Source organism: Falco biarmicus, chromosome 16 (assembly GCF_023638135.1).
Source record: "Falco biarmicus isolate bFalBia1 chromosome 16, bFalBia1.pri, whole genome shotgun sequence".
Taxonomy (NCBI): domain Eukaryota; kingdom Metazoa; phylum Chordata; class Aves; order Falconiformes; family Falconidae; genus Falco; species Falco biarmicus.
This window is the reverse complement of record NC_079303.1, coordinates 5,193,486-5,218,540: the sequence shown is the minus strand read 5'-3', so window position 1 is coordinate 5,218,540 and position 25,055 is coordinate 5,193,486. Positions and strand designations below refer to the sequence as shown.

Sequence of the window (25,055 nt, the reverse complement as noted above, 5' to 3'; positions counted from 1 at the left end):
CTGACAGGGGTCATGTCATGTCTTCCCAAGGCCCACGCAAACGCCTGGTGGCCCGAGCACAGCGCCCAGGGCTATGGGACAGGGAGCGTGTGCTGCTGCACGGCCGTGGCTCCATCACCTCGTTTGCCCCCCCGGGTCCCCTCCCACGCGATAGGAACATTAATTAATTAATCTCTCCCACAGAACGAAGGGATGAACGCAGCATGTCTGACTTGGGGGATATGCGTCCTGGGGAATCGCGCTGGTGTGAGTGCTCTTACCCAGGGAGTAAGCAAGGCAAACCAAGCCCAGCAAGGCGTGCGATCAGTTTACTCTTTCTAGAGGAATTTACACCTCACCGTAAAGCTTTAGAGACACAAACCCAGCTCACCGGGACCTGCTGCCGAGCGCTGATGCCAGCCCTTTCCCAACCCTGCGCACCCGCCGATAACCTCCGCTTTCCCGGAAAAGCCTCACTTCCCAACCCCACCGGGCAGCCCCCCGCGCCCTGCCCCCCGCCCTACCCCGTGCCCACGGCCCCTTTGCGGGGAGACCCCGGCCAGGTCCCCTCGCCCGCCCAGCCCCTGTAGAGCGCGGTAGCGCGGGGGGGGGGCAGCGATCCGCAGCCCGGTGCGGAGCCCCCCGCAGCCGCAGCGGGGGGAGAAGGGGGGGGGGAGAGGGTGTAGCTGCGGGAGCAGGGGTGCGGAGAGAGCGGGGTGCGGAGAGAGCGGGGCTGCGGGCAGAGCGGGGTGCGGGGACAGCGGGGTGCGGGGACAGCGGGGTGCGGGGACAGCGGGGGTGCCGCTGCGGCCAGAGCGGGGTGCGGGCAGAGCGGGGTGCGGGCAGCGCCGGGCAGGGCTGCAGCGTGGGATGAAGCGCCCGGGCAGAGATGAGGTCAGGGGCGCGGGGCGCAGGCAGGGCGCAGGCAGGGCGCAGGCAGCACTCACGGTCGCAGCGCAGGGCTCGCTCCCGCACCGCCTCCCCGCACAGGTCGCACCAGCCGCGGCGCGGGGGGGCGCAGGGCGAAGCGGTGCCCGCGCCCCGCCGGCTCCCGCGGCGCCGCGAAGATGCTCCGCACGTCGGGCAGCAGCCGCGGGGGCCCCCCCCCGCCTCCGCAGGCGCCGCCGCGCAGCCCGCGCCCCGCCGGGGCTCCCGGGGGCCATCGGCTCGGCGGCGGCGGGCGGCGGGCGGGGGCACGGCCCCACGGGCGGCCACGCCATGGGCTGGGAGCGCCGGGCGGGATGGGGCAGCGCAGGCGCCTTGCACCGGCCTGGGGGGAGGAGACACGGCGGGGGGGGGGACACCGGGACCTGCCGTGCACCGTCTGTGGAGACTGCCCCCCCCCCCCCAGAGGACGGACCCTCGGGCCCACTCCCCGCGGGACCCATTGCCCCTAGCGCACACACACGCACACACACACGGTGCGGTTCTTCCTCGTGGAAACTCCTCTCCCCGCGGGATTCCCCGCCCCCCCGCAGCACCCTCCCCCGTGGGAATCCCCCCACCCACCCCCCGAAACACCCTCCCCCCCCCGCCGGGGGTGTCCGGGGGAGCGCGTACATCCCCCGCGGTGGGATGTTCAGGGGCTTTCTCCACATCTGCTGCAGGAGCCACATCCCAGCCCGGGCTTTGTCCCCCACGGGAGCGGGCAGGTCACGCGTGGGGCACTAGATTACACACGGCTGGTGCAGACCCTCTCCTGGCACAAGGCGTGTGCGTGGCCCAGGCTGCCAGCCTGGAAGGAATGGCCTTTCCCCACTGCGGTGACAGCAGGGCTCGGGAGCCACGCTCCGGGGCCGGGAGCTGAAGCCATTACCTCTCCCAAAGGAGGCTCCTGTGGTTGTGGGAAAATGCGAAAAGGAAAATATTACAGCCAAATTTCTGAAGCGGCTCCAGCGCTGCAGCTCCAAGGACAGCCGTGCCTGGCTAGCTCACTTGCAAACCTCTCCCCTGGGCGAAGGGGGCTTTGGGGGGGGCACGAACAGGGGTGGCTGGCCCGGGTGTGGTGTGGTGGTCACTGCTGCTCTGCCAGCGTGACTGCTAAGCGGCCCCCTCGTCCTCAGAACACGAGGGATGCGAAGGTCCCCTGCCACCCTAACACCTTCCCCCGCGGCTGGAAGAGGCTGGAGCTGCTGCCCCTTTCCCCCTGGTGCCGATGGAGCCCAGCACACAGAGAGGATGACACGGTCACCCCGAGTTGTGCAGAGCGTGACTGGCCTCGTGGGTTAGCCATCTGACCCAGAGCATCCCTTCCCTGCTGGGCTCGGTTGTGCCGGTTTGAAATACGTAACTCAGACGGGAATTGCCCCTGGATTTCCTCGGTTTGCCTGACAGCAACTGGGCAAAGAGGCGGCTGCGGTGGGGGCAGTGCTGGGCTGTGTGAATCCTGGTTTCTGGGCTCACAGGAATCTGAATTTGATGTCTCTCATGAATTCCTGAGGACAGGATAAGCCAAGGATACCTAAATCCTTTTCAAGGATTCTAATTTGAAGGATGGATTAAAAACACTGGCTCTGAGTTACAAAAGACTAGTGCCATAAGCAGTCACTAACAAGAGCTTCAAACCAAAGGAAGAATAATGCAGCTTGGAAAATTCTAGTTTTGTACTGCACTAAGTAGCAAGATTAATTTTTGGAAGGTCTTTTTCTTCCCTATTCAGAATCCTGATTCACTTTCATGCGTCCTCTGCTTCTGCCTGAGAACAGCAGCAGATTTATTCCTGGGTAAATTGTTTCCCCAAACCTCAGTATTTTAGTCTGTGATCTCCCCAGATTCTTAATTGTGTAAGGAATCACCTGCAAGAAAGCAAATGCTATTTCTGAAGGCAAAAACCTACCTGGCACCTGGCTGAGGACCTGCTCAAACCATTCTGGACATTTGTTTTTCCAGTGCCGTCCCAGGGCACGGTTTCAGACCCAGGAGGGAGGCAGGAGGGAATCCCCTGCCGCTTGCAGGGGCCTTCGGTTCCTCTCGCCCCCGAGGAAGTCCCCGGCACCTGGGAGCCAGGCGGCCGCAGCGAGGGACACGCACAGCCTGACTGCAGGTTGCAGGCATCTTCCCGGGAGATGCTCCAGCAGAGGCTGGCATCCCCAGAGAAAGCCCTCCCCAGTGCCGGAGGACCCTCTGCCCACGGGTCACACGCCTTGGCCCCTTCCTGCTGGCAGCGGTGCCAGAGCCGGCCGGGGAAGCTGCAGAGCTCAGCTCCTGGTGCAAATAAATGTAGTATTTTCTGTCAGCACAGGAAGCTTCGGCTTCTACCTGCACAAGAGATGGGCAGAGTCATTATCCTCCTCAGCTGTCTCTGCAGGCAATCAGCTCTGACAGCACAGGACGATCTTTTAGTCCAAGGGTTAAAACATTTGAGGAGAAAAACCTAATTAACATTGGCAGGAAAATTCCCGTTTCATTTGGATTCCGGGAGTCCCCTTTGCAGCTGCTGTGTTATGGCAGTTTAAGCATGACAAGGGCTATTAGCAAAACCTCTTTTTTCTTTTCGCCAAGAAATAAATCCTTTTTTGTTGAAGCCAAACATGTTCCAGGTCAAACGCTCAGCCGGTACGAATCAGCGCAGCTCCACTGAACCCGAGGAAGTGCGGCAGGACACCCTGCCTGGGCTCCCTGCCCTGTCCCTACAGGGGATGTCAGTGAATTTGAACTGGATTAAAAATAATGTTCATTATAAAACTAAGAGAATCCTAGAAAATAATTTGTGGGAGAAAAGCTTTTAAGTGATGGCTTAGTTCCACCTCTTCTACAGTAAGTAGTTGGGTCTGACAGTCAGGATGTTGGTTTTTGGTTTTTACAATTAACGTGAATGGGAACATCTGGTGCCAGATTCCACTCGGGAAGGTTTCCTGGGCGAGGGGAGCTCCTGGGTGTGCTTGGCCTGTTCTTACAAGAAAGCGAAGCTTGGCACAGCCCTGGAGCCGCCGCTCCTTGCTCGTTTTGCTCCCTCGCTGAGACTCGAGGCAGTGCTGCAGCACGATGTTCAGCTCCAGGAATGCACCATTTCCCAGGAATGCACCATTTTGCCTTATGTCCCCCTGTGTCCCCCAGCAGAGATTAGAGATCTTTGCTGCCACGTCGATCCCAGGAGCATCCACGGCAGGCAGCCCCTTGCCCAGCCCTTGCTGCAGCTCTGCCTCTGGGTGCCATCAGACTGGGAGTCCCAGCACCTAGGGGCTGCGGGCAACCAGAATAGCCGTGGCAGGAGGCTTTTAGTGCAGCTAATAACATGTGTCACCTCCAGAAAAGAGGCTGGAGAAGGAACTGGAGGAAAGGTGAAGGGCAGAGCTGGGTGATTCATTTTCTGCAGAGGGACAGGTCCAGGCAGGCACTCTGAGCATCCCTACTGCCGTTGAGTCAGACACGTTCGCTTGCCCAGGGATGGCTCAGCATCTCCTTCCAGATGCAGCGTCAGTCCCTGGGAGGTGCAGCAAGTCTCTCACCCTTGGACTTTGCTGGTGCCGGTGTTCCCGAAGCCCTGGCTCCCAGTCCCTGCTCCAACCTCCTTTAATCCCAGCAGCCCGTTTGCACACTGGCAGTAACCAGGCAAGCACAGAGGGAAGGGCCGTATGCAAGGGACAAGAATGAATCCAAGCATTTCCCAACCCAACTGCCCATGCCTCCCACGCCACAGACCACGGGGCCGGGAGGGACCTGCGCGTCCCCCGTGAGTGTCAGTAGCACAGTCCCCTTCCCTAGGGGAGTGTTTGGGGGGCAGGGGCTCACCAGGGAGCCCAGGGCAGGGATTTATGTGTCTTTGCACTGGTAGGGGTGGGAAGAGCCAAGGCAATTCTGCCCATCGGTCTGCCAGGAGCCTCCCAGGTGTAACTAACCATGTCTGAGCCTGGCTGGCTGGGAGTTATCGCCCTGCCTGGCTTCGGCTGCAGCCTGGGATGTGGGGTCAGCGTTGGGATGACAACCCATAAATCACGCTGGGGACAGGCAGGAAAAGGTGGACAGAGGAGCAGCATGCCTGACTCTTCCCACAAAGAGCTCCATGATAACTATCTAATGCTCACGGATCCCAAGACCCCCGGCTCCCCATATCGCTGCTCCACACGCTGCTGCTGGCAAGCAGCTGACTCAGCCGATAACCGGAGGATTACGGCTCCTCATAAAACCCAAGGTCAAAAACCAGTAGGAAAATCAGAGCATAATAACTACACCTAACAAAAGGGCTGGTGCAGCCCCGATGTGGAGCATGGGGGTCCTTCTGCAGCTCTCTGTGCACTTCCCGGGGGGGCAAAGAGGTGGAGGTAACGTGTTTTCCCGCCAATCCCATTTCTCTGGAGCGTAACAGGAGTGACGTGTTGGGCACGATCTTCCCAGGGCAGCTCCACATGCTCACAGCCAGCCCCACAGAGCACCCGCTTGGGTCCCTCCTGTCCCTGTCCCAGCTTTGCCACCCCAGCTGCCGTCACCTCCACAGATGAATGCATCCTTTCACCCTGCAGAGAGGTGGATGCTTAGGATTTCTTTTCCTCTTTCACTTAAAAGAAAAAGGAATATCCCTGCCTTCTCTTGCAGAGATGTGTCTGGAGAACGTTCATGGGTGCCCTTTCATCTGCAATTTTGCCTTGGCATTCAGCAGCATCCCCGGGTTCGGTGGCTGGAGCCACAGTTTCAGTTCAGGCTTGTTTGGAGAAGGCACACACCCCCACGTGCATAAACACAGAACTCAGTTGCATTTATAGAAACATACCAAAAAAAGAGAGGCCTCCCTTGGCTTCCCATTCCGATACCCCTGAGCAGCCCAGGCACGGTGCTGGGCTGGAGGTGAAGCCCTGAAGCAGGAGGGGAGGCTGCAGTGCCCGTGGGCAGAGGTCTGTGGCTTTTGTCTTCCCTGGGCTCTCACCTCTGGGCAGAGCACTGGAGCCATTCTGTGCTGGGTCCGGTCTCTCATCCATCGGGCACAGCATCCCTCCTGCCCTGGACCCCTGCCCCGCTCCACAAAGCCTCAGGGAGCAGGCGTACGTTAAAAATGGGAGTAATCCCTAAAGGAGTAAGAGGGCCTAATTTATCGGTCTAGCCTCTTCATCATCCAATGTGGTGATACAGAGAAGCTAGAAAAACAAGTCCTTCAAGTACATTTTAAAAGAACAAAAAAAAAAAACCAAACCAAAACCCACCCAATTTTCTGGTCACACTTTTGAAGGCTCAAGGCTTGCAAGCCACTCAAAGCTAATGCTGGTGTAATGCTGGTGAACTGTGCAAAAGTGCTGGAGCGAGAGGTAGGACACAGAGAGCTCCTCCAGCACGAATGTCAAACGCCTCCGTCGCTCTGGCCCCGAAGTGCCGTACGTGTTCCCTGCTGGGGGAAGTGGTTTGCTTCAGCAGCTGCAAATTCACCATCTCTCAAATGCCGGGAGTGGGGGCAGCCCCACTCAACCTGCAGACACAAAACCAGAGGCTTTAGGTTAGGGAGGGCTCGCCTGGGCTCATGCAGTCCCAAACTACAGTTTGGGCTGGACACTAATCGTTGGGCTGGCTCCTGTGCCTCTTGGGCTAAGCTCTTCATACCGAGAGCACACCAGACCTTTCTGATCCCCTTATTCACAGTGGACGTGCTGCAACAACACAGGTGGTCCTACAAAAACAGGGCTGGGCTGAGTCACCCATTTCTTTTTTTCTTTCAAAATCTGATCTGAAACTCTCTGACATTTTGATACGCGTATTCACGTTGTTGATTTGCATCAAGATCCCCCCCAAAAAAACCAAAAAAGGCTGCATAGGAAGAAACGCAGAGGGGTTTGTCAGCAGTAGGTTGCTGGGTTTTGCACTGAGTTTCATCCAGAAAGTTTCTACTTCTCCGTGGCAGTCAGCAGCTGCCAGTGCTGAGCAGCACAGGAAGAAGGCTGGAAAGATGGTGTAGAAATGACATAACATTTGCAGAAGTTCATGTTTAAGCTTCCAAGATAAATAAATTCTCTTTGCTGCCAGATCATGATGTAAACTCAGTGCCATTAAAACCCCCATGTGAACCAGCCCCAGGAGTAGCTGCGGTTGTGCTCGGCACCAGGCACGGCTGCCCATGCTGAAGCTCATCCATGGGCTCCCATGGAGCCCACCCAGACCCACCACCGCTTCCCAGGTCTGCACGGCCACGTCTGGTGTTAGGGCCAGGAATTGCCGCTCGGAGCAGCGTCTCTGGGTGCCTTCACTCACCTCTCGATGATGCTGTTGTTGAACTGGAGATCACAAGTTACTGACCTCATCTGCTCCAGGAGCTCCTGCATCCTGCCGGGGACACAAGCAGCCCCTTACCCCCGTGCTGCTCAGCACCCCACCCCCCGCAGGACCCCCTCTGGCAGGGACCCACCCCCACCCCGGGTCACTGAGCCAGCATCACACTCGGCAGGGCCACGGTGATGGGCTGAATGCAGAGTGTCCCCACAGCCACAGAGCCCTCGCCCAACGCTCGCCCTGTTGCTCGTGCCCAGGATGAGCAGTAGCAGATCCCGCTTCTCCCTGGGGAACTGAGCTGTCGGCAAAAGCCTCTTCCAAAGGACCCACCGAAAGGCCATCTCCTGGCGTGCCTGGCTCAGACGGACGGGCAAAGGTGCAGGAGGAACCGGGGCCAAGCTCCGTTTCTCTGTCTGGAGAAACCTGTCCAGAGCCTGCAGAGGGAGAGACGTGGCAGCCCCTGGCAGGCAGCGGGCTGTCTGCGGTGCTGTGCCCGCCGGTGCTGCAGCGCCTGCCCCCCCCAGGACAAAACTTGGGGAAATGATGCCTACATAGCCACGGCCAGCACATCCACTTCGGGACAAATGAAATAAAATAACCAGAGGACCAGAGCATCTACCAGGTGGCTTGTCAGGTAACCCATCCTGAGAGCTGGAGGTGAAGCATCATTTTTCTACTGCTGCTGTTCCTGTTTACTGGGTACCGATCCCCCCGGGGCCCCCACCCCAGACCAGGGATGTCACTGCTGGGGCTTTATCCATTCCTTGCCCACGTAGTGGGGGGAAGCAAGCTCTCCAGTGTGGATCACCCACAGAGAGCTGCAGCAAGCTGTTCACAGATCCTCTGGTGTTTCCCTGCTCCAGACGCACAGGGTGGGCGCTGGGAAGGGGAGCAGCAGCGTTAGGGGGAAGCAGGGAGAGGGTGGGCAGCAGCATCCCGGCAGGACCCCGCGCGGGCACCTACGCTCTGCAGGCAGTCCTGGCACTCCATCGTCTCCACACTGCAGGTGCTGATGCGGTTGCTGAGCCTCTTCAGATGCTTCTTTATCTCACAAACCTTCCTAGAAAGAAAAACGACAACAAAATTCAAAATTCCCGGTCAATGTTCAGCAGCAGTGTGGGTATTTTTTTTTTTTTTTAATTGTGTGTGGTTTAATTCTGTACTGCTTTCAGCAAACCTTTCTGGATCCAAGTTAAAATCCTGAAGGAAAGCAAATGAGTCACAACAGCGTTGTAGTTATGGCTGCAGCTCTGCTAATAGCCACTGTAGGCCAGGTTATCCAAATAACACTAATAGCAAATTAATTGGAGAAAATGCTGCTTATATGAGACAGCTCAAGCTCATCACTTCTGCCCTAAGTGCTGCACCGGCCGGTCCTCTGTGTCTCGTGGGGGACTGAGCATGTACTCGGAAAGGGTCCTCGGGTTTGCATTTCTTTTTGCATGCTCTCCCTTCGCATTTGAAGTGTATTGGAGGGCAGAAAATTTGCCCCTCGAGCACGTTCCCGGGGCCAGCCTCAGTGCAGGCAGCACCACTGATGCTGGAGGGGACGGTGTGACCAGTGATCCCTCCGCTCTGCCCCAGTCTCTGGATTTTCGGGGGGGGGCAACTGCTCTGCTCCTGCCAGGGTGTTGGGGCCCTGGGGTGGAGGTGCCATGCTGCCAGCGAGCTGTATAAAGATAGGTTTGGTTTGGCTTTAGGAAAAAAAAAAAAAAAAGAAAAAAGAAAAAAAAGGAAAGAATATTTAAGGTGACCGCTCCACCTCCGGTCCCCAGAAAAACAGCCCCCACACCACAAACCCTGGCTGCTAGCAGGAAGAACAGGACAATTAAAACTGAAGTAACAGTGAATTAAAAATATCCAGCTGTGACTCATGATGCCTTCTCCTTAAGGACAGAAAACCAGTGACAAAAATACTCCAGAAAAGCACACAGAAGCTTTTCCTCCCTGCGAGCAGAGGTAAAAGCCTGGCTTTAGTGCAGATTCCTGGGCTGCTGCATCCCGTGGGGCTCCATACGCAGGAGGAATCTCACCCCGAGACAAGATTCCCGCTGAAGCCAAGGGGAGATTTTGTGGCCCCGTGATGGGACATGGCCATGGGTGACAGCTTCTGTCCCCAAAGCAAAACCTGCCTGCAGGTGAGGGTCTGCAGCACGGACCTCCCCCCCCCCCCCCAGCTGCACAAGCTGAGGCTGGAAAAGGGGAGAAGCAGGGAGAGGGCAGGCACTGCCTGCTGCTCCTGGGGCACTCCAGAGCACCTGGGACAAACTTCTAGCCTAAAAATCCTCCCCCTAGTAAATCCTATGCAGGGCTACTCCGCACCAGAACTAGGGGCCAGGTCAAAAGCTGGATTTAATTCTAAAGCATCACAGCAAATCATTCTTCTTCCACCCACGCTGGCAGCCCAGGGGATGAATGCTCCTCTCTAAAAGCAACCTTGCAATAAAAGTAATTTCTGCGGCATCCTCCTCCCCCAGCTGCGCCCCCCCCCCCCCCCCCCCCCCCCCGCTCTTTGCTGCTGTGATAGTCGGTGGCTTGCACTCAATCACGGCAAGGTAATCTGCTCTATGCCTTACTCCCCAAACACCATTTAACAGAAAATCATGCTTAATGAGTAGATCTCTTCATCTCAATAGCAATTTTGTCCTGATAAAATAACCTCTCCTAGTCAGAGAGTGAGGAAACCAGCTGCCTGAACTCAAGCTGCAAGTTTAGGGGGATTTTTTAAAAAAACGACCACAAACTTAAAACAAGAGGGCAGAAATACACGGCAGGGGAAAGAACCAGCGTACGCAGCAGGACTTCTAGCACTCACAGAGCTGCTTCTTTAAGGTCTTATTACCTGTTTATGAGTCCCTCAGCAGCAGTTAACAATAACATCATCTCCATCCATGTCTCAATACTCAATCAATAGCTGAGAGCACTGGGAAGCCCTGGACTAGTGGAAAGCCTCCTCCCTGAAAGCCAGAGCCCCCAGACCCCAGGCGAGAGCTGGGCAGGGGCTGGTACCTCATCCTGCTGCCATGGAGGGCCAGGGCCTCCTGGTACCGCTGGACACAGTTGTCCTGGAAAATCAACAGAACCTTCCTGGCCAGATGCCCTAAATTCACCCTAAAATGAGACAAAAAGAGAGAACACCATTATTTCCTTAAATGCATGAAAATGGACATCACAGTTCTCATGGCAGGAGACCGAAAGCTGGCTCTTGAATGGAGGAGGGGGCACGGGGTGCTCAGCAGTGAATTTTCCATCAGTGTTACGGAGGAAACAAAACCTAATTGTGATGAAGAGGAGAGGGAGGTTTCGGGGGCCAGGGGGCCGCAGGCAGGGATGCTCAGCTGGGCTGTCATCCCCACCCCTGGGGCACTTCTGAGAAGTCTTTGCCCTGGAGTTTAAGGCAAATGTCCAAGGTTAGACTGAAGATCGATTAAGATATAGAAGCTGCCTGTTAAATTTCACCGTCCATACCATATATTGAAGTGTGCGTTTTATTTCTTGCCCGTGTTAAATCCCCCTGGTTTCAGCAGAACCCCAAAAGAGGATTTTTAGAGGCACAAAAGCCATCAGAGACTTTACTCCCACTGAAAGTTAAGCAGATATGAAGGCATAGACACTTTCTAGATCAGCCTCTCAGCAAATAAATGGCCATAAAATGCATAAGCACTGTGTGAGCAACAGCCTGAAATGTGCTTATCCCTGCAGACCCACGCAGGGATCTGGCCCAGCAGCAACTCCCTGTCCCCAAGTCTGCAGAGGTTTTCCCACATCTTCATCTGAAATAGCTGGTAGCTTGACAACTTCGCTGCGAAAGGTCCTGCATCGATGAACCATCCAAGAAGCCGCTTATAGGTGCCCCCTCTCAGCGTTAGTGACCCAGGAACATTTGACATCCCCTTGGGATTCAACCCCAAACCCCAAACACCTGTCTGGCTGCAGCACGGGGCAAGTCCTTGGAAGGGGAGACGGTCGGGACTTACTTATCCAGCTTGTGTATTTGTTCCTCGTTGTAGCCCAGCCCTGGGGAGGAAAGAAGCTGGTCACCACGTTTTCCTACTCATAACCGAATAGACGGGCAATTCCACAACACACAGAGATCACTCAAAGGGCTTTTCAGGGCTGCAGCCCCTGGGACTACTGTCACGGCACAGAAATAATCGCTAAAGCCAGCAAACTGAAATAATCCATTTTTCTACCAGGCCAGCGCAGGGAGATTCCTGCTGCAGCCCCATGCCCCATGCCCCCGGGGGACACCATCCCTGTCACTTACGCAGACACATCCTGGCCTTCTTGAACTGCTTGTAGATCAGCTGCATCTTCTCCAGGCAGCACTCGATCTGCCGGATGCTGCATTCGGGACAGGGGAGGAGGAAGGGCATGAGGTCGGGGTGAAATCAGCACTTTGGGGCGATGCTGTAACTAGGGGACACGGCTGCCACCCACGCCTGTACATAGGGGCACCACGCAATACCACACGTGTGTGCACAGGGCTGTGGAAAGGTGTTTGAGTGGCTGTTTGGGCACATGCAGCGACGTCTGCTCAATCCGGCCGGAGAACAGCAGAGCGTTGGCAGGGATTTTGGTAAAACCGGTGCTACGAACCTTTTGTCTTCGTGCACTTGCTGCCTGTGCTTCACCAGTTCAGACAAAATGCCATCCAGCACCCCTTGAAAGTCAAAGATGCTGTGGGAGCACTGAGAGAGCTCCTCGGCGACCTGCGGGTGAGGAGGAAGGTCGGGCTGGCTGCTCCGAACGCTGCCTGTGCCTGCGGGTGCTCCTGGCCCCGCGCCCACCGGGCTCACCCGCTGCAGCCTTGTCTTCACCATGGCCACGTCCTTCGGAGCCAGCACCCCACTGCCGGCAGGAGCAGCTTCGTACCTGAAAAAAGTCCGAAAATGAATATTCCTTAAGCAGAGCATAAGCCGGAGGCAGCCGTCACCTGGGCAAAGAAAATCCATCCCATGGTGGAAGCAGCACCAGGGTCCCCGGGGGAGCTGGGCAGCGTTTGCTCGGGCAGTAACTCTGCGTTCAGGGTACTGGAACTGAGCCACCAGATGCAAAGTGCTGACACGGGGAAAAAAACCCTCACCCCGTTGTGTCCAATTTGTTCCAAAATTGTTAGCTTTGTACCCACTGGCTTTACGCCAGATCAGATGTTGCCTGCCTCCCTGCAGCTGGCATGGGATGTAACGCCAAGTGGTGCACGCTGGCTAAGTCAGCAGAAATACGCCTGATCCGGACCGTGTTCGAAGGGATGGATAAGCCAGCAGCATCCAGCTGCAGCATTAGTGCTCTTGGCACTACAGCCCTGCGCTAATCCGGCTGGAGTCAATGGGAACCATGTGTCCCTATCTTTTCAGATGAAATGGAAATTAAGAGACTTGCTAAATTGAAAAGAATAAAAGAACAGCAACCCAGCAGGAAAGAATTTTCCACCACAATAGCAACAAAACAGAAAAGCAAAATAACTGTGAGCTACTTTAGATAAAATGGGTTCAGCTTTCCCTGGGGCAGCGCGGGTGGGCGTGGGCGCATCGGTTATGGGGAGGAGAGCCCAGGGTCTCCCTGTAATTCAGCCCCTGATGAACGCTGCGTTAGTGGAGCCTCTGGAATGGGAACCCAGCCCCTCGGACGGTGCAGCCAGGCGGGATGCCAGCTCGGTGGGAACGCGGCACGATGGGCTGCCACCCTCCCGGCACTGCCCGATGCTCCCCGCGCTCGGCTCTCCGGGGCTGCTTGCAGGGGTCAGGGCCGGTGACGGTGGCCAGAGCCCAGTGGGGACTGGGCAGCTGATGCCACCCTGCCTGTTATTTGCACTCTGCTGGCAGCGGTGGCTCTTTCCCCCTTTCCCACATGCTGGCAGCAGCAAGCCCTGTCTCCTCACACTTTGCAGCTCATGGGCTGTAACAGTCTGAAAACGCTGGAGCAAGAGCCAGGGAACAGGGACTTAATTCTGGGCTGCAGTGAAACCAGGGACCGATCGTTACAAACTGAAGCAGAGGGAGAAGCAGCAGAGCGGCTCATTTCCCACAGCCTCCACAAACAGTGAAAAAAGCCTCTTACCTTCCAGCTACCAGCTCCTTCCTGGAATTTTACTTATTTCTGATTTTTCAGGCACCTTTAAGAGTCCCACATCTTATCTGCAGCAGCCTCAGCGCAGCGCTGCTGCCTGCCCCAGCCCAGAGCCTGCACCCCAAAGGCTCCAAAGCCACACTTACAGCCCATGGATCTTCACCTCAGTCAGCTGCAGGCAGGCGAGCACAGAGAGAGCCCCTCTCCTCTGCTCCAAAATCCTCGAGCAATCTGTTTTCAGGTTCCCACTGCCAAGAAAGAAAACAGTCCATCCGCCGTGGTCCCCGGCAGCCTGGCCTCCATCCCAGGGCCAGCCGCCGTGGTAGGGGGTTAGGATGGAGCCAGTGGCTCCTCTCTGGCTGCTTGTGAGAAAATGGGGGGGTGGATGCATGTAAAACTGGGTGCAGCTCACAGGCAGGAGGGCTCTCACCCACTCAGCACCATCCTGCCAGTGCACAAAAAGCTCCTGCCCCAAAGGAAATGGGCGGGACAGTGAAAATGCACAATGAAAATAGTAATAGTAATAATAACAATAACGCTGTTTTCCTCAGCATCTCCTAAACTGGGAAAAGTGACCCAAAAGTAACAAATGGGGACAGGAGCATCCTCATGGCACTAAACGGTATCTTCCTACAGGTCCAACTCCCTCACAGCCTGGCACAGGGGACACGCTGGCCACTGGGCTCCCTCCCAGTACCCCATGACCACGTCCCACCAGACCCAGCGGTCCTGCACCCTCTGGAAGAGGCTGGAAAACCCTGAGCGGTTTAAACTCCTAAAGCAGAACCCTCTGGGCGCTGGGCAGGGATGGGTGCCCCCCGCGCCGCCCCCACTCACATCACCCAGTGGAGACCTCTGGCCAGCAGCTCCCGGCAGCGCCGCAGGGCCCGGGCGATGCGCAGCGTCTGGTGCGCGGCACCCACCGCGCTCTGCAAAGCAAAGGGCACTGCTGGTGGCTGTGCCCCGTGGCTGGGGCTGCCCTGGCACCGCCGACACCGCGCCTACCTTGGCTGCACCGCAGTCGGCCACCACGTCTACCTTGGGGGCGAACTTTGGGAACTCGAGTGCCGCTGGAAAGACAGACGGAGGTCAGGGTGCTTTGGGAGTGAGCTGGGAGACCCCGAGCCGTGGCTGCAGCCCCACAGGGACATCCCACACCCGCCGAAGCAAACCCTGCAGCTGCTCAGGACTTCAGGCACAGGAGCAGCTGCGATGCTGGAGGCTTAGCGCAGCCCTCCAAGATATTTTGGAAACACAGACAAAGGCACGAACCACCCAGTGTGGCCGGCAGACATGGAGGAACTGCACACAGCAGAGGAAAACTGACCCTGAAACCTCCAAATCCTACCCTGGCATCATAACCTTCCACCCCCTGCTGTGCACTGGCATCTATTAGGATAATAATTAAAGCAAATCTCTCTTACGGCACCTACACCGCATGCTGTGATGCATCTCCAAGCCAACAGTACTCACGGTCTCTGTATCTGACTCCTGGGACGTCTTCTGGCTGCTCAGCGGTGCTCAGCAAGGTCAGAGGGTTGTACTCTGTGGTTTTGCAGAAATTATGAGCTTGTAGATTAGGATCTAACTCGTACAGATGACCTTCAAAAAAGTATTCTTGATGGTGAGGGACTATGTTTGTTTGTTTGAAGACGGCATCTAAAAACTTGGTAGTACTGAAATGAAAAAGAAACGGGGAAATGAAAAAGAAAAGGACGGGGAATAAGCGATGAGGTGAGTGCTGAGAGTACCATCACTTTAACAGCCTGCCACCTTCTTCTCAGAGCTAAACACCCCACAGGGTCAGCAGAGCCCCAGACAGCATCCCTGGGGCTCTCCATGTGCTGTGCCAGGAGCCAACAGCTCCCCGTTAGCACACGCCCCGGCAAAGGCTGGTTTTAACCTGGCTTAACTGTGGTGCAAAGGGAACGGGCGCTCCCCCCACGTTCACCTACTGAAACAAGGGGGCGAGGGTCCTGAGCTCGATTCTCAAATCTGCTTTTAATGTGACTTCGGCATCCTTACGTGTTGTAGGAGTGGATGTAGATGCGATGTGAGGAAGCTTGCTGCAGGGAGAAGACGTCAACCACGATCCTGTGCAAAATGTCATTGGTTTCTGCAAAAAACTGGTCGAATCCCCAGCATTTCTCCTGATCCGCCTCCAGGATGTTGGCCAAAATGGGTATCAGCTGGTCCTTCAGCCCCCTGCAGCAGCAGAAATGTTTGCACAGGGCGGCATAACCCTGAGCCACAAACTCAGGGTGCTGAGCACCCGCACCGATGGAGCCGCTGCCCTCTCTGGTACCCCCATTTCCCGGCTGTAAAGCAAAGACCTGGTGTGGGAACTGTGACACCCGCAGCTGGAAAGCTCGTCTGCCTCATTAAGCCTTCCCATTTGGTCCGAGGCGGGATGCCCTCTCCAGCCACTGTGCCAGGACACGAGAGCCAGAGCCCAGCCTGGCAGGGGACACTCACGCGGAGAGCTGGCAGGTGACAGGCAGCTCGTAGCTCCACTCGATGCTCCCGTTCTCCTGCCTCTGGACCCCTGCGATGGCTCCAGGAGGCTTCTCGGTGGTGATTTTGTACCTGTTGAAAGGATGCTGCTTGCAGCTGAACCGGGGCGAGTGACACCTGGGCACTACGTCCCTCGGGTTCAGCGAAGAGGGAAAGGGCAGAGCACGGATGGGCTGGGAAAGGCACGATTCACAGAAAGGGAAAAAATACACAGAGGAAAAATACTGCAAGAAACAGTCAAAAACTTCCCAGCAAACAGTAGCCCTGCCTCCTCTTTCAGCTGTTTAGCCACAAAGTCATGAGAATGCATTTTGAGGGCAAATGTGGTAAATGGGACAAAGACCCGTTACCACACTGCACACGCGCCCTCCCCACGGGCTGCATTTCGGGGCTTTTCAGGCTACACGGGATTAAACGAGCAGCAAACTACAGCGCACAGTGTCACGGGGCTGCTGGCACGCACCAAGCCCCAGCCAGGTTCTCCTGCAGCCCCCAGGGCCACCAGCCACGGTCCCACCTCCCCACGCAGCAGCACCAGCCCTCCCCAGCGGACACGGTACCTACATGATCTCCTTGTTCCTGCGAGGTCCCCCGAAGGGGACAAAGGGGAGGCTGCCAGTGGCAGCGTGGTAGAAGGTGACGCCAATGCTCCAGAGGTCAACGGTGACACCATACGCCTTCTGCTGCGGCTTGCGCAGGACCGCTCGCTCGTACATGTCCGGGTGCTGCAGGGATGAAGCAGAGAGCGCTGCAGCCAGCATCAAGCCTTGGGCGTTGGGAATGAACGCTGGCTGCTGGCTTTGGCCTCTTCTACTGTGGGATCCTCCAAATAAAACGTCACTGGTAACTCTACAACGAAAATGCTGAGCCCTCCCTCTTCGGAAAACGTGGCCCCTTTGAGACTGGGCTCTCCGAGTCCTCCCTACAGGTTGCCCCACTGTTGGATGGAGGGATGGGGACCAGCTTCGCCCAGGACTCCCAGTGGTCACCAGACTGGCGACCCGCTGTTACTCACGAGATACTCCTCCGTCCCGTAGACAGACACAAACTTTTCATCATCATCCAGCTCTCGGGCAGCCCCAAAATCCGTCAGCTTATAGACGCTCTGCCCATCTTCCCCCATCAGCCGCATGATGTTGCCGGGTTTGATGTCTCTGTGCACCACGCCGTTCTCCCGGAGATGGTTCATTCCTGCCACTGGGTGCAAGGTGGGAAGGCAGCGTTCGTGCGCGGGGCTGGAGCACAAAAGCCTCCAGAGGGTTTTGCTTAAATGCAGGAACATAAGAAGGGCCGGAGAGGGGATGAACCCCGGGGCTGGCTGTGCTTAAATGGGACCAGCATGACCGGGGGATGGAGAGGGTGAACGAGCACAGGGTTGGGCGCTGCCCTCGTGCTCCTCCATCACGGGGCACAGCCTGTTCCCCCAGCCGCTTCCCGGAGCAGGTCTGCCAGGAGAAACCCTCAGGCTTCCCCCGAACACCAAGCTTGCAACCCCCCCCTTCAGAGGGGCGATCTGTGCCCGTCAGCCCCCACGTCCACAGCCCGGGGCCAGTGCCCACAGGGTCCCACCAGCACCATGAGGTCCCCAGCCCGCAGCGCCTTGCCCAGGGCTGTACCAGGGGGGGTGGGGGCAGCTCCCCATCATGGGCTGGGGGCACAAGGAGCCCCGCACTCACCTACGCACTGCAGCACGATGAGGAACTCAGACTCAGCCAAGCCGAAGGCATTTGCTGGGTCCTCCAGCACGTTCAGCAAGCTGCCGCTCGAGCAGTACTCCATCACCAGCACCTTCTGCTTGGTGCTGCCCTGCGGCGGGGAGCAGGCGTCAGGGCTCGGCCGACCCTATGTCCCAGCTGGTGGCCTGTCCCCACCCCCCCGGGCAGAACAAGGTCCCCTCCCTCAGCTGGCGGGTCCCTGGGTTTCTCCTGCTCAGACAAACCAGTGTTGGAGAATGTCCCCGCTGTGCCACGCGACTGGCTGGGGGACAACAGCCGGTCACATCTGAGCTGCAGAGCAGTGACCCAGTGCTACCAGTGGACCTAGTGCTACCAGTGTTCCCAGTGCTTGAAAGGCTGGTGGTGCGGAGCCAGAGGGAGGTGGGAGGAGGAGGCAGCCTGGGACCGCTGCTCCTCACACCAGCTCCACATCGCCAGCCCAGCTGCGGTCCCCTTACCGTCTCCTCCACGGCAAATAATTTGACGATGTTTTTATGGTTCAGCTTCCTCAGCATCTCGAACTCTCTCATCTGGACCTCCTGGGGCCGGAGGTAGCTGGCATTATTAAAAACCTTCACAGCAACCAGCTCTCCTGATTTCTGGGAAAAAGAGGAAAAAGAGAAAAAGGAAATGGGAGGGGACACCATCCATGCCCTAAGCAGCTCCTCACCGCTCCCACATCCCGCTCGGGATGAAACCACGCTGACACTACAACGTCTTTTCTGAACAGGCGTCCCACAGCCTATACTCACCTCCCTTTGCTTCCTGCCCCTGAAGCCCACGTGCTGCGTGTCAGTGTGTTTATTCAGCTTCATAACAAGTTGGTGGCTGGAGCTGCAGCCGGCAGCTCCCTGCCTGCTCCCTGCCCGCTCCCTGCCCGTTCCCCCGGGGATGGGGCTGTTTCCAACCCCCCTGCGAAGCCGCCCCTCCTGCCCCACGCCGTGCACAGACAGCTTGCTCAATGAACTTCAAAGGCCAGCAAGGCGGAGAGGCTCTATTCCAACACTGGCAAGTGTTTGCATGAAATATGCAAATCACCGAGGACGGGGTTTTCAAAACCTCTGGGCATTCCCCTGCAAACAGCTCCTTCCCCCTGCCATGCAGCTGGTGCACAGGACCTGGCTGCCAGCACCCCAAAAGCTGCCCCGGCCCCACAGACCTGAGCCGGTGCCTGCAGCCGGGAAGGAGCCAAAGAAAAAATGAAAATAAAACCCAAAGCCGCCCCCAGCGCTGCCAGCGGCCGGGGAGCTGCTGGGAGGGTGAGCAGAGGGCAGCGCAGGCGTCCCCGCGCCGTGGGGCAGGAGGGATGGGGGCACGGGGACACCGTGGCGTTGGGGTGGCTGTCCCCCCCGCTGCCCCCGCTCACCTTGTTGCGGGCTTTGTAGACGCAGGCCGTGGCTCCCTGGCCCAGGAGGTCCTCGGTGCTCCAGAGGTAGTTGGGTGTGCTCTGCATCTCCAGCAGCACCGCTGCGGGGGCAGCACAGGGGTCACCCCGGGGGCCGCTGGCCTCTGCCAGCCCTGACACCAGACCCCAGCGTGGGTCCGTCCTTGCCGGGCAATGGTCGAGGCAAAAAAGCCGGCTGGGGGATCAATTTGGCAGGCAGCTGCCAGCCTCCTACCTCGCCAGCGCCGAGCGGGCAGCACCAGGCGAAGGGCTGCGCATGGGCTGGAGCTGTTGGCGCTGCCACAAACCACCCTGTGGCTGGGACCTGCCGGGGCTGGCAGCAAAACACTGACAGATGCAAAAAAATACGAGCAAACAAATGCCGAGCTGCAAGGTGGTGTGAGGCACCTCCCCGCCCCGAGAACAGAAACCTATGGGATTGCAAAACCCGCTCTGCAAGCATCAGCTGCGGCTGGAGGAGGAAATGCTTCAGCTTCCTGCTCGAGAAAAAAAATTCCCAGTTGCAGTCATCCCCAGACAGGCTGGGCTCCGCTGGCTCTGTGGCCGGGGCTGGGATGGACTTTGGTAACAGCAGCTGGTGCTGAGCACTGACCACCACGCAGCCCTGCCTGGGGCAGGGAGATGGGAAGCAGGATCGGATCGGGATCTGCAGGCAGGTTCTGCGTTCAGCCTTTGTTAGCTGTGCCGGGCACCTGTGGTGCCCAGGGCTGGTGCTCAGGACACAGCATCGCACGTCGGGATGCGTTTGCCAGGAGCTGCTGCCACCGTCCTGCTTTACAGAGCCGCTGGCTGCTCCAGGCGGGTGCTCACCAGCTGTGCCAGCTGCCATGCACGGTGCAGAGGCTTCCCGCTCCAGCTGCAGGGATGGCTCCCGCAGGAGCGCAGCTCCCCATCCCCGGGGCAGCCCGTGAGCAGGTCAAACTGCTCATAGTAAAGTGCAGGCAAGGAGGGAGGAAGCAGGTGCAACAGAGCCAACAACCCTGAGCCTCCCCCAGCCGCAAACCCATCCCCCACGCACGCGAAACAACTGATGCAGCCGGACCCAACTCTGGCAAACACTTCCAGAGGGTCTCAGAGATGCGCAGAGGGGAGATTTCAGGGTATTCCTCGGCTCCGACAGCGGCTCCTCCCAAGCCGCACCTCCAGCATCACTCTCACTGGGAATCATGCAGCGATTCACATCGATCCGGTAGATCCAGACCTTACCTCAGCCAGAAAAGGCGAAGGTGGCTGTGCTGGGGCTGAGCTCGCTGTGCCCCACTGAACATGGCCACTGTCCATCCCACGTCATCAGCGGGCAGCACCCCATGGTCCTCACGGCAGGGCCATGGCACAGCCCCCACTGGGGACCCAACCCAGAGCTGCAGCAGCACCTCCATGGGATGTCCCCACAGGGGGACCAGGACCACCAAACCCTTGGCACCTGGCTTGGCCAGGGTGGGAAGCAGCAGGCAGAGCAGGCAGGGGTTCATGGCATGGGCTGGAAGCTGGGATGCAGGGGGAGATGCAGGGCAGGATGTGGGATGCAGGACAGGGTGGGATGTAGGATGCAGGGTGCAGGGTGGGATGCGGGATGCAGGGCAGGGTGGGATGCGGGATGCAGGGTGGGATGCGGGATGCAGGGCAGGGTGGGATGCAGGATGCAGGGCAGGGTGGGATGCAGGATACAGAGCGGGATGGGGGATGCAGGATGCAGGGCAGGGTGGGATGCAGGATGCAGAGCGGGATGTGGGATGCAGAGCAGGTGCACGGTGGGATGTGGAATGCAGGATGCAGAGCCAGGTAGGATGTGGGATGTGGGGTGCAGGATGCAGAGCGGGATGTGGGATGCAGAGCAGGGTGCAGGGTGGGATGTGGAATGCAGGATGCAGAGCCAGGTAGGATGTGGCATGTGGGGTGCTCGGGGCACACCCCCACTGTGTGCACAGAGCAGAGCGGGGCTGCTCACACCTCCTAGCTCAGGGACACGCACGCCTCACCCATGGCAGCGCCAGCAGCCAGGGTCTCACTAGCAGGAATTATTTCTGGCTGGCGTGGACGTGCGCCTGAAGGCCCTGTCCTCACAAAATGAAGCCTGCAAAGGTGTGCGAGTACATCAGCTTGTGGTGCCTCCAAAAACCGATACACCACTTCACCAGCCTGCACACAAACTCTGCACCTAACTAGTTTCCTAATTACTCCTGAGCTTTATTTCCCAGCCACGTGCCAATCTGCCTGAGAAACCCACGGGAGAGCTACTGAGCTGACAAACCGAGGCACGGGCTGGCCCTTGCCCCCGGCTTATCGAAAGGGTGTCCCGGGCTGGCGCCAGGCAGCGGAGTCCAGGGCAGCGTGCAGCCGAGTGACGTGAGCGCAACCAAGTGAAACTTTAAATCGCTTTGATCAAAGTCATTTTGCTGCAGCTTGGCGAACAGGAAGAGAAAGGGAGGGGGTGACTTCTTCAGGTCGTTTCCAGCCGTACTTTCTGTGCATGCTGCAACCGTGTCCTTCAGCCTGTGCTTGTGTCCCCCCCCCTGCAAGGGGACCATCACTCTGCCCACCCAGCATCGGCTGTGGGCACAGGCGGCAGATGCGGCGTGGGTACATGCTGGCTGGGCTGCTGTGGGGTGTCCCTCACGCCCCCAGAAGATCATGGGTTTGAGCTGGAGATGCTCGAGAAGCCTTTCCCCACGCAGAAAAAAAGCGCAGCTCATTTCTCATCTCCGACCGCTACTGAAACTGTAGATCAGAGCAGTTAAGACAAGGAAGAGGGGCCAGTAAAACCTCTGGAGGGAAATTCCAGCGGAGTTTCTCCCAGAGCTGCCCAAAGGCCAAGAGCTGCTGTAGGTGCGATGGTGCCTCGTGCCCCACGTGGCCTCACAAATTCAGCTCCTGCACAGGACCTCAGCAGCGAGAAAGGGGCACGTCCTGCTGTTTGGTGCTTTACTGCAAGAAGAAACTGAAACAAAGATTTTTTTAAAGGCAGAAAAGCCAGGCTCAGGCGTTTTCTGAGGCTTCTGACCCGCACATGTTGCTTCAGCTTTCGCTGAAGGGTGAGCAGACTTGGGCCAGTGAGGGGTGAAGACAGACAGGAAGGAAATCATTAAAATATCTTATAACACCTCAAAAAAAAATTATTTCCAGGTTGTGCTGCAAGTCTTTTTACATAGTTATCCACAGGCGTGCCCGAAAGGGAAACCAACACACTGATCCTGAAACCAACATCGCTGATGCTGGGATGGTGCCAGCCCGCGGCGCCCAGGGGCTCCAAGACATCCCAGTTACCCCAGCAGCTCTCCTGGCCAGTTGCACAGTCAGATCCAGCCTCAGCAGGAGATCCCAGTCCAATCCCAAGAACTCACCCACCGAGTTGTGCCTGGCTCCTTTCAGACCCCCTTATCCTTTCTTTTGCTGCCCCTTTCGATTTCACAGCTTATTTCCTTCCCCTGGTTGCCCCACCAGCGGATTTTACCCTCCCCATCTCCAGGCTGGTGCCCGAATCCCATCTGACCTGCTCAGCCTCTTTGCATCCATGGTCAGGAACTGGGAAATCCAGCTTAATCCTGCTTAACACCAAAGGTGGTAAGGATCCCCGGGCCGTGATAAATCCTGCGTGATGCTCTTATGGGCTGGGAGTACCAAAACAGGGTCTTGAAACTAAAATTGTGTAAAAATAATTTGTTCCAGCTGGTGGCAGCAAAACCTAAAACATAAAGTGCAAGCAGCAGCTCTGCCTGCAGCAGGCACCTTCTTGTCCTTGGGGGTCTTGGGACAGAAAAGCAGGGCACAGCCCCTGGCTGCTGTGGTCCCCACGCTGTCCCTGTGCCAACCCTGCTGCTGGGCACACGCCGGGCAGGGGACACATCCACGGGAGGCTGCTGCTTGGGGGGTGGCCCCAGGGGAAGCCTTCATGGGGGCACCCATGGCTGGGGGGCTGCACATCTGCTGCATGCTGGCTTGCACACCCAGCTGCATGCCAAGCTGCATGCCAGGCTGCACACCCAGCCAGCTGCATGCAAGGCGGGGTATGCGGCTGCACATCTGGCTACATGCAAAGCTGCGGACCCAGTTGTGTGCGAGGCTGCACACCCGGCTGCATGCAAAGCTGCATGCCAGGCTGCACACCCGGCTGCATGCAAGACTGCACACCCGGCTGCATGCAAAGCTGCATGCCAGGCTGCACACCCGGCTGCATGCAAAGCTGCGTGCAAGGCTGCACATCTGGCTGCATGCAAAGCTGCGGACCCAGTTGTGTGCGAGGCTGCACACCCGGCTGCATGCAAAGCTGCATGCAAGGCTGCACATCTGGCTGCATGCAAAGCTGCGGACCCAGTTGTGTGCGAGGCTTTACACCCGGCTGCATGCAAAGCTGCATGCAAGGCTGCCCACCCACCCAGCTGCATGCCAGACTGCACATCTGGCTGCATGCAAAGCTGCGGACCCAGTTGTGTGCGAGGCTTTACACCCGGCTGCATGCAAAGCTGTGTGCAAGGCTGCACACCCAGCCAGCTGCATGCAAGACTGCACATCTGGCTGCATGCAAAGCTGCGGACCCAGTTGTGTGCGAGGCTGCACACCCGGCTGCATGCATGGCCGCACACCTGGCTTCGCCCTGGCCTGCAGCCCAGCCATCCCAGCAGAGCAAAGCCGTGCCCAGGCAGTGCCCGGCCGCGGGTCCCAGCTCAGCACAGCCCCATCCTACGGTTACCCCAACCCCCACCCCCACCCTGTTTGGTTGCTGAACCCAAACCTACAGCTGGGGGGGGGGGGGGGGGGGGGGGGGGGCGGGGCGGGACTCGAGCTGCAGGTTGGGGGAACCGATGCGATCAGAAGGGTTTAATGGATTCATTACAGCGGCCCCCGCTGATGGCAAATCAGGACCCATTGGTGTCATCCGATCCCCAGCCAATGCCCCCACCACCCAGCCGGGGGGACCCGTGTCCCCCAGAAACCAACGGAGGCTAGCAGAAGGGCCACTCAGGCAGGATCCCCCCGGCTGCCACTTGCCAAGGTGGCCACTGGCTCACCAGGCCCCTTGGGGCCATCCTGGTGCAGGCAGAGCCCCCATGGGCAGCACTTGGGCCACCTACCCAAGGGCTACCCAAGGTGGGCACTTGGCTGTGCCAGCCCTGTGCCAGGGTCTGCACTGCAACTTCATTTGAATGTGGATGTGGGGCAGGAGCCCCCCAACCCACACAGACGAGGTTTGTAAACAACCCCCTTCCCCCGAGCTGCCCCGCAGCTGGACTGGAGGTGGCACAGGCAGGTGGCAAAGGCACCGTGACAGCCCCAAACTGCTGCCCCTGGATTAAAAAAAACCAAATTGTGCGTTAGAGGCACGTTAGCTGCAAGGTAGACCTGGACTCTGCAGAAAACGGATGTTTTCCCATCAAAACAAGGTTCTGCAGCAGCGACTCGAGACACGCCAGGCAGCTACTGTGATTTCACCTACTGAATTATGGAGGAAAAGCACCCTGGGTTTCCAGCCCTTGCACCCCTACAGCAGCTGCGTTTAGAGGAGAACGCGGGATGTAACCCACGCAGGGGGAGCAGCTGCCTGAGCCCCCTTCCTTGCCCTGGTCCCCAGGGAGCATGGGATGCTCCGTCCCTGCAGGATGCTCCATCACCACAGGAGCCCACCCCGGGGACAGAGGGGTCCCTTGTCCCCAGCTGACTCCCAGCATAGCACAAAACTGCTCGGTTAAACATCAAACCTCGCTGTAAATAATTAATTCCTTGCAACCTAAACAAAGAGAATCCAAAATTACAAAACCCTGATGCCGCTTCCCCACCGCGCTCTGGAAAAGGCACGCTGCAAACTGAGACTGGGGAAGGCCGGGTAACAATAACCATCCCATCCATAATCTCAACCTTAAATCCTCTTTCCCAGAGCCTGCCGGAGGCCCATCCTCTCCAGGAAAATGACGAAGATTAAGCATTTTAAAATCAGGTCATTGCAAGGGAAGTGTGTGCTCTACTGAATCTTGTTATCGCGGGTAGGTGTGTGCAAGCCCAGGGTGGGGGCTCTGCTCGTGGCCGGTGTTGGAAGCACCACAGCCCCATCACCCGCTCCTCCGACCCCCGCTACCGCCGTGCCACGGGCCAGGCTCCTTCCCCCCCCACCGAGCACCCCCGTGCCCACGGACACGGTGTAGTTCCGCATCCTGCGGGTTCTTCTTCACCCACTTACCGGTGCCGGCTGCCAT

General features: G+C 58.0%; 1 protein-coding gene across 3 annotated transcripts; it reads right to left on the bottom strand.

Moving 5' to 3' along the window:
- Positions 1–5,650: 5,650 nt before the first annotated feature.
- IKBKE (inhibitor of nuclear factor kappa B kinase subunit epsilon) lies at positions 5,651–19,359 on the bottom strand. Of its 3 annotated transcripts, none has more exons than XM_056361734.1 (21): positions 19,085–19,359; positions 18,832–18,932; positions 17,924–18,064; positions 17,427–17,556; positions 16,766–16,947; positions 16,315–16,475; positions 15,712–15,822; positions 15,262–15,330; positions 14,710–14,912; positions 14,242–14,306; positions 14,074–14,165; positions 13,383–13,484; positions 11,967–12,042; positions 11,767–11,879; positions 11,435–11,511; positions 11,145–11,184; positions 10,177–10,278; positions 8,131–8,227; positions 7,498–7,601; positions 7,150–7,221; positions 5,651–6,373 (listed from the first exon to the last, which is right to left on the bottom strand). In XM_056361734.1, exons 2-21 carry the CDS (start codon positions 18,916–18,918, stop codon positions 6,340–6,342), a joined length of 2,058 nt encoding a protein of 685 aa, XP_056217709.1. In that variant the 5' UTR covers positions 18,919–18,932; positions 19,085–19,359; the 3' UTR covers positions 5,651–6,339. The 3 variants fall into 3 exon arrangements, with proteins under 3 accessions (XP_056217709.1, XP_056217707.1, XP_056217708.1); XM_056361732.1 differs by having other exon boundaries at positions 15,262–15,441; positions 19,085–19,355; XM_056361733.1 differs by lacking the exons at positions 18,832–18,932; positions 19,085–19,359 and adding an exon at positions 18,218–18,808 and having other exon boundaries at positions 15,262–15,441.
- Between the last annotated feature and the right edge of the window lie 5,696 nt (positions 19,360–25,055).

Coding starts and splice junctions, on each gene's coding strand:
- IKBKE (XM_056361732.1), bottom strand. CDS start 18,918: ATGCAGAGCACACCCAACTACCTCTGGAGCACCGAGGACCTCCTGGGC. Junction 17,557..17,923: donor TATTTGCCGTGGAGGAGACG/GTAAGGGGACCG, acceptor TCCCCGCCGCAG/GGCAGCACCAAGCAGAAGGT. Junction 14,913..15,261: donor TACATCCACTCCTACAACAC/GTAAGGATGCCG, acceptor TTTTCATTTCAG/TACTACCAAGTTTTTAGATG.